At 37.7% G+C, this 8,614-nt stretch overlaps 1 protein-coding gene across 1 annotated transcript; it reads left to right on the plus strand.

Annotated features, from left to right (window-relative positions):
* Nucleotides 1-5,646: 5,646 nt before the first annotated feature.
* On the plus strand, nt 5,647-7,045 carry LOC104956108 (DNA topoisomerase 3-beta-1-like). Its single transcript, XM_010783551.1, has 3 exons — nt 5,647-6,122; nt 6,704-6,810; nt 6,938-7,045. The coding sequence occupies exons 1-3, from the start codon at nt 6,080-6,082 to the stop codon at nt 7,043-7,045; spliced, it is 258 nt and encodes an 85-aa protein (XP_010781853.1). The 5' UTR covers nt 5,647-6,079.
* Nucleotides 7,046-8,614: the final 1,569 nt, after the last annotated feature.

Here is an 8,614-nt window from a genome sequence, read left to right on the forward strand (position 1 = left end):
TAAGTTAAGTTAAGTTAAGTTAAGTTAAGTTAAGTTTTGCCATAATCATTTATTTTTCCATAATCAGGCAGCTGAACAACATTGGTAAAAAATGTATACATTATACATATATATATATTTATATTTATATTAATCATTTTCGGCCTTTCGGCATTCGGTTTTCGGCCAACTGTTTCCTATTTTCGGTATCGGTTTCGGCCAAGAATTTCCCATTCGGTGCACCCCTAATTACAACGTACCCCAGTCCATCTGCCTAGCTTTTAGCAAGTAGGATAGCTGCCAAAACAAGCAAGCCCACAAGTGCAGTTTTGGTTGAAAAATACAAAATGGATTCACAAATGCCTGATCGAAAGTTGTCAATGTTAAAGAGATATTCACGAATTCCTTTTTTTTATTTGTAAGTTAATTATAGTATTCACAGATCTTTTTTTTATTTGTGAAAATATTTTGCGTATTTGCAGATCCGTTTTACATTTGCGAATGTATTTGTGAGTTTGCAAATCTTTTAAATGCATTTGTGGATGGTGTTTTACATTTACAAATCACATATTTACACACAAATTATTTTGATGTTCACACAGATATTTATGAGACAAATCTATGCCCATAAGGCTGGCTTGACCGTCACCGCAGTATATATTGTGGAATAACGTGGTTACGGGATAAGGATGCATTGGTAGACTTAGATCAGTCTCAATAGGTTATGCACACAAAAGGATTCCCAAGTGAATTTTGTGATTAATAAATATATATGATTCTCCACAAAATTATTTAGCAATGCACACATCATTTATCGTAGTATACAAATAATCCACAGAAACCATGCATTTAAAAAAATATATATATATTCCTACTGACAAAGGGTCATTGTCCCAAAAATCATCTCAACATTATTTTATTGTCACTTGAAGACCATCTCATGCCACAGATATGAAATGATAATACAATAGCATAATAATGCATATGCACTTTCATTCTTAAAAATATGATTGGATTGGATATTTTTGTCAGTGTTAAGGAAATTAATGACAGAGTGCAAAGTAACAACATATAAGCTTTGCTTGATAGCAATTTTATGTTTCCACTGTTTTTAAACAGTCGACATATTGGCTCATGCAGGTAACAGGCCTTTCTTGACTATTCACTCTCTTGACTCTCACTTAAACCCAAAATGTGCCCACCATGGAGCTGTAGATTGTACGCCCATTGGACCAATATTCTTCCAAACGTTCTGGCCTGTCAGTACCCATAAAAACCCCTATCCTCAATGTTATCTTACCTCTACCTTTGTCCTCTACTCTGAAGCCAGTACCCAGAATATATGTTCTTTATCTGGGTTCACTAACCCTAACAACAACAACAACAACAACAACAATCCTGCTAAGCAGTTCTACAATGCTGGCTATCACCTCTGTAAATAAACCCAGGGTTTCTCAGTCTGGCTATGACTGCGTTTCACTTAAAAAGGGAGGAGTTGGCAGCGAAAAATCATCATATTTTACAAATGAACAGCATATAACATAGCTAAAAACGTTCAAAACTTAATCCAGTCTAAAAGCAACACAGTTTAACATGCCAAATGCAGGAAGGACGGGTGGCAAAAGAAACCCCTAGGTAATGCATACATTAACCGGTTAATATTATCTCTGCTTATCTTGGTTACTATTAGGTTGACTTATTTAATATGTGTAAGATTGAATTAATGTGTTGCTTGAACGCAGCTTTTCATTTTATCTTCTTAATCTTCCTATTTTTTTAAAAAGAAAGCAAGGCTTATTTATTAGCATTAAATTGCCAAACATTCAGTTACATTTTAAGTGCATTCTACTGTTCACCACTTTGAGTTATGTTTTTATTTACTCCCAAGTCTGTTTTAACCATCCAGGCTTGCAGCTGAAAGACTAAGGCATAAATAATTAATATTGACCTCCTAAGACCGTGTCTCAAGCCATGAACCAATCTTGAAAATCACCTGACCCGGAAAGGTCCGGTGTGCAGCATACGTCACCAGCTATCCCATTAAGAAGGGAACCACAGTCTTAGTACTGAAAACCCAGGGTTAAATCTGAAGTTACTATCCCCAAATCCTGCTCTGTAAGTCTGACACAGAGGAGAGAGAGCAGACGAGGGGAGATGTGACAGGGAAGTGACATGTTCATTCGCCTTAGGCGCTGTGAAAGAACGCTCTGGCATCATGTTGACTAACATTTTGGTGACTTTCTCATTTAAACAAACATGCATGTTAAAACAAATGGAAAAAATGATGAGGCTATGTCCATATATATAAGTCGATAATGTATTGTTGTGACAGGCCTATCAGCCATTCCTGCTCAGCTATGCCTGGAGATGGCACATATACACGCTATGGTGATGAGCTCAAACTCCAGAGAGTAGCTGGCTGAGGGGAAGCAGCTGGGGTTCTTCCTGAGGACGGGCATCCTCAGGGACACGGGGATGGTCTCCAGACCAAAAGCACTGTCCAGCCCCCTGCAGGAGTGGCTGCTGTGGCAGCTGGCCTCATGGATGACCTGAGGCACCCGGTTCAGGTCGATGTTCTCCCTGGAGACAGATCAGACAGGCTTTATTCATTGGTGAATAAGAATCCTTCATCTAAAGGATTTATTAAGTCACCTGGCGATACATTCTGCAATCCTGTCTGTTAGCAGATGTTTTCAGTAATACACAGGGATGTTTCTCAAATAATCAAACAAACATGTTATACCGTTCATGATAAAGTATCATTCCCTGGGATCATTGCCCACACAAAGACCATCAAAATGTGCACTTAATACAAAGCACCTCAAAGTTATTTGTCTTTGTTTGTCATGTGCAAGCAATGTAAAGGTTACATTTCTCATCACATAGAGAAATGACAAAGTGGTCATTATGCTATGGTGTGCTGTTGGCAATTGAATATTATACCTATTAGGGGTGCGCCTAAAAGCTGTTTGCCAGCCGCCCTTAAACAACAAATGATTCAATATAATTATTTATAATAAACAAATATTCTTAAAATGAATTGCTTCAAACTTGAAATGAGTTTGTTTCACTTAGTTTAGTCTTATATCAAATGTAATACTTTTGATTTTTAGGCTATCGGTCAAACAATACAATAGATTTGACACTTCAAATTAGTTGTAATAAATAAAATGAACCAATGAATGGTTGATTTAGGGCAATTGGTAAATTAATCATTAATTGGAGTGATCATTAGTTTCAGTTCCATTTATACATTTGATCTTTCCTCATTCATATTCTTTCCTCTTTTCTTCTTCACTCCCAGTTCAGTCAGCTGGTGCTTCTACCAAAGTGTCATCAATAGCTAGCCACAATCTTCTTGATTCTTTGAATGCAAGGACATTGTAAAAAAACAGCTGATAGCTATTTACTAGAATGCAATTTGTCATTTCCTAATGTCCAATCAACATTTTAAAGCACAGAGAGACTTCATTGACAATGGTATTCCTTGGAAAATGATGATAATCTTTGCTCTAAAAATGAAAAAACGACAGAGTTCTCAAGTTGACATTTACAGGTCTAGGTTTGTCCCGACTAATGGAACAACATGAAACACCCTAAGAGACTGATTCATATTTTGAGTTCTGTTAATCATCTAATGGATTATTTGATCCACTCTTCCAGAACGACTGGTTGAGAATAGAATAGTGTATTTTAGCTTAATGACAGTAATGGTGGCGTGTACACTCACACGTAGCTCCAGGTGGCGATGCTGCGCTCGTTGATGTTGCTGGGCAGGTTCACCAGCTGCCTGTGGTAGTCCTGCAGGTTGTAAGTGCAGAAGGACTCCTCCACACACTGGCTGCCCAGAGGAAGGGCCACACACTGGTTCAGGGCCGCGAGGCACAGCAGGAAGACCCGCAGCAGCTACACACATTATTCGGTTAGTCTCATTTCTCTGCGTCACTTTCCGGGAGATGTCTTGCATCAGTCTGCTTTTCCTCAAACTGAAAATACTGCATATCACTATGCTTTGGAAATTATTATGATTTGTTTTTGTCCCTCAAGGATAAGCCGACAACTCTGAGTGGCATTCCATACTGATTTATTAAGGCTGTCAGGACTCGACTCTGCTTTGTATGAAACACTTTATTTAGTGCACTGCTTACCAAATGGTTTTAAAAACTGTCATTTACAGTAAGCTGACCTCAAATATATGTTAAGATATGTAATCTTTTTTCTTATTCTTTGATAAAAACGCCTAGTTCTTGATATTAATTACAGTTTGGCCCATTTCATTCTTAAGTTCTTGTACATCTACTTGTACATCGCTACAGAGACAATATTACTTTGGTGTGTGTAATGAAACAAGGGTATTGTTAATAATTTCCAAGGATATCCAGCCCTACTTTGATAGTTAGTGTAAAGGATGGCCTCTTGTGGCTTATTATTTAAACGTACATGTTAAGACCAAAACTATTCTACTTTTAAGGTGTAACCCACTTGGAAGCTGTCAAAAACGTCCGTCATCATCACCATTAACATGAAGGCAACTTTCTTACCTGGAGCTGTTCCATGGCTGAAGTTTGTCGCTTGAGATGGATGGGCTGCTCCTGGGTGCTATAGGTCTTATGTTGTTTCTCTTGGTGTCTGTTGGAGTAGATCTGCAACCTGTCTCTGGACCTGCCTCTATTTATTTGCCCTCATTGTAGCATTCCCATCCGAATAGTTTGCGTCCATATTCCTTCATTAGCAGTCAACCTTGAAAGAATAATTGTATTCAGAAAAGACGTCATGTGCATGGTAACTAAGGGATGACTTCCCCCTCAATTAATTGAATATGCACTCATGTTCCTGCCATGTTCTGACCTCCTGTAAAAGTCTGACTCATCAGAGCCCCGAGTTTTAGAATAAAAACTAAAAAAGTAAATAAAGTGTACTTTTTGAAGCGCATTTCAAAATTGTGTTTTCTAATTCATTTTTATTTATTGAATATCTTCAAAATTATGTAGTTTAATCTCACGATACTTCCTTATTATATCTGCATATTATAAAATATAAGGGTGCTATTATTTTATAACTTAAGTTTTATATAGTATAGTGATTAAATAAATAACACGTTATTTGTGTGATATAAAAATAGTTGTACAATAAATAGCTAAAGAAAATAAATGCTACAAAGCAAGCCTAAAATGTTCTACTGATGAAGGGTTTGTTTGATACGGTCTCATAATGTTCTCCCTTTGACTGGCTTGACTTTGCCCTTTGCTTCTTGCAGATTGACGGACACTGAGCAGTACACACCAGAAGTCAGTCTGTCTCAAATAGCTTCTTAGTCCGTGTCCACTGTTCTCACTAAAATAATATATTATTTTTGTAATAAAAAACTATCCTGCGGAACTAAAAGTTCCATTAAAAGATAACAATAGATCACTTACAGGTGTCACTTGGGGCCCCAAGTTGGCCAGGGACGGCCCTGATTAGGGCTTCTAGTTTAGCGCTTACTTCAGCCCGTTCCTCCCTTTTGGCACCAAAGATAATTGTCTCTGTTTTGTTTGTTGTTTAATTCTAGGAAATTGTTGCTCATCCAGCTACTGATTTGTTCCATGCAGTTGGTGAAGGGATTGGAATGGTCTGGAATCCGCCAGGCTTTATTGTAATGTATAACTGAGTGTCATCTGCATAATTGTGGTACGACATTTTGTTAACTTTTAGGATCTGGGCTAGTGGAAGCATGTCCTGTCCTGCAGATACGATTTAAATACCATCAACATCTGGTTTTTAATAGTTTTTGGACAAATACATTGGAACACATTAGGCTTTGGTACACACAATACTTGTGTTGGTTTGGATCTTTTCAGAGTTTCAACCATATTAATTACCTCTGCAATTGATCATTTATGTGTAAGCCTTTGCATTTTTATGTTGTTAGGTGGGCATTTCAATGTTTTTTTCATGGGCCTATAAAACATGCACCTTTTTTAAAAGACTTTTGACTAATTACGTTATCATCTTTTATCCTTGGCCTTAAGGAAATTGTACAAGTCGCAAGGGTCTCAACGGAGCATGCTCAGTGCACGAATACCCCGGCAGCTTCCAGGGCCAAAGTGTACGCTTTAAGATGACTTCTGTGTGTGGACATGTGATGAGTCTGGATTTCATCGGTGGGTATCATCTCCTGCTCACCCTAACCCACCCAACCTTCACTGATGACATTTCCTTGCGGTGCTTAATAATGTAACAACATGTTTTTAAGAGTTCAGTTTTCTGAATCTGTGTCAGAAAAGAAAAAAAGTTATCAGTACATCCCTAATCATGACCTGATCAACATCTTAAACAATTGAATGTACCATTACACCTTCTAAAAGCAATAACTAAAAACACCATTTAACAGTAAATATGAATTGTTACCATCAAATTGGAGATACACATCCGACAATTGAATAGGGTTAGACTGAAAAACTCCTTTGTGCACCAGTCAATCCTCAAATTAAATACAGAGTTTAATCCCAGGTCAAATGTACGTTAGAAGCTCTTGAACATACTGTCTTCAGTGATTGTATTGTTGTGTTAATTGTCTGTTTTCCCCGCTTAATATTTGAGGATGGAGCTGCTGTAACGTATGTAAAATGTCAGACTTGATCTGACAATAAAGTGTTAATCATATCGTTTTACGTGTTTCAACCTATTTAGCTCCCATTTCTTGTCCTTTCTTACAGTTTAGGCTTTGTTGTTGTTTTTTTAGGGAAGTACAACAACTGGGACAAGGTGGACCCTGCAGAACTCTTTAGCAAAGCTCCGACAGAAAAGAAGGAGGCCAACCCTAAACTCAACATGGTCAAGTTCCTCCAGGTAAGTGACTCAGATATTGATTTTCAGAAGACATTGGAGCACACAGCATTCTTATTAATCATCTGGATGTCAGTGTTTCATGGATTATATTTGTGGTGCTTACCCCACATTTCTGGTGTCATGTCAGGTTGAAGCGAGAGGCTGTGACTACGTGGTTCTATGGTTGGACTGTGATAAGGAAGGCGAGAACATCTGCTTTGAGGTAATTCAGGGCCGAATTCAAACCTGCTATTAATGCGAGCATTATCTGAAGATGTTATGTATAAAAGGACATCCAATCCTTGGCTCTTTTCACTAGGTATTCAAAACATTATTTTGGTTGTACTGCCGTTGTTATTTGATCTCGATATACAAATAGTTCAGACAGCATGGCTCACAACATGCCTAATCCTAGGTCAAGGGAATCAGTGCTGCTTTTTGGGTTCTGCTCATTTTCTTTTGCTGAAAAGGAGTCTGCTTCGTCAAAAGGAAGAGATGACACTTTGCTCGTCAGTGCCCTTAAGTAGCACTTGTAGTCTCATTGGGTTAAACTGCACTGCAGATGATCAGAATGTCCTCACATGCAGGAACACGTATTTCTCACCGCTCAGTTTGACCACATCTGATGCAGTTAGTGGGCTGACATCACACTTATATTGACTGCTAACTGAATATATTATATTTTTTAATACTGAGTATTCTTTTCACTCCAACTAAATCTACAGTTTAAAATATACATTACGCTCCCCATTTCATGGGGACATTTTCTCCAGTACAAAGTGATTTGTGCGATCCACCTCTTCACGCTTAATCAATTCATCGCTGATGCTGCTTCTTTTTGGACACAGGTTTGATTTATTGCAGCTTAGAAGAGTATCTGAACTCATTCTAATAATCAAAATTGATTGATTGATTCTTATAGTTCAGGGGTATTCAACTAAAATTCAACGAGGTCCAGTTAGAGAAAGTCTCCCCATGCAAAGGTCCGGAACATCAAAATGTCTAACTTGCTTCATGAATTAGTGTGATATATATTGAAGTAGCCTGCAGCTTTATCAACGTCTGCATGTAATCAACAACTGACTGCCAATCAAATAAAGAAAGTACAATTAATAAACAACAATATTTATTGTCAATTAACATTGAACTATACAATAAATACTGTGGATATGCAACTGTGGATATGTGTAATGTTCCTCTCGGGCTGCATTTAAGAATAAAATAGGAGAAAATAAATAAAATAGCTATTGAAAATGTGTGCATCTTAAAAGTGCTTAATTTTAGATAAATAAAATAAAGTGTAGCAGCAGCTTGAGTTTCCCTTTTTCTTTGTTAACCGTTTCATATCACAACTTAACAGTTTCAGACGATTATAGAACAATATCAGTCTTTACACATCATAACAATTGAACAGTTTTAAAGTTTCTCTTTCTTTCCCTCTTATATTGCAGTCCCTCACTCACTTGTTTTATTCAGTGCAAGAATTGAGCTCGAGCTTGTCCTGCCAGGAGTTTAAATCTGGGCTGAAATGGTGTCAGGGCCATTCTCATACCAACCCAGTCTCATGGCATTTCGTGTTCACCAACACGATTTTTAATCTATTGATTCGTGTTCACCAACACGATTTTCCCCTTTTTTTCGTGTTGCACAGCACGATAAAAGCAATGTATTTCTACTGGTAATGTGTTTCGTGCCTGCAGCACGTCTTTTTCTCCGGTCGGGTCGTGGAAGACCGGACGCTGTGTGGTTCATAAAAACGTGTTCTTACCCAATATCAAGCCACAATTATTGCTTTTATTTTAAATCGTATAATTTCGGACTTTTG

This window comes from Notothenia coriiceps, unplaced genomic scaffold, assembly GCF_000735185.1.
Source record: "Notothenia coriiceps isolate Sejong01 unplaced genomic scaffold, NC01 NC01_scaffold00025383, whole genome shotgun sequence".
NCBI lineage: Eukaryota > Metazoa > Chordata > Actinopteri > Perciformes > Nototheniidae > Notothenia > Notothenia coriiceps.

Excerpts from the sequence above, each read along its gene's own strand:
- LOC104956108 (XM_010783551.1), top strand. The coding sequence starts at position 6,080 with ATGACTTCTGTGTGTGGACATGTGATGAGTCTGGATTTCATCG. Across the intron at positions 6,123-6,703 it reads GATGAGTCTGGATTTCATCG|GGAAGTACAACAACTGGGAC; the intron begins GTGGGTATCATC and ends TTGTTTTTTTAG. Across the intron at positions 6,811-6,937 it reads ACATGGTCAAGTTCCTCCAG|GTTGAAGCGAGAGGCTGTGA; the intron begins GTAAGTGACTCA and ends GTGTCATGTCAG.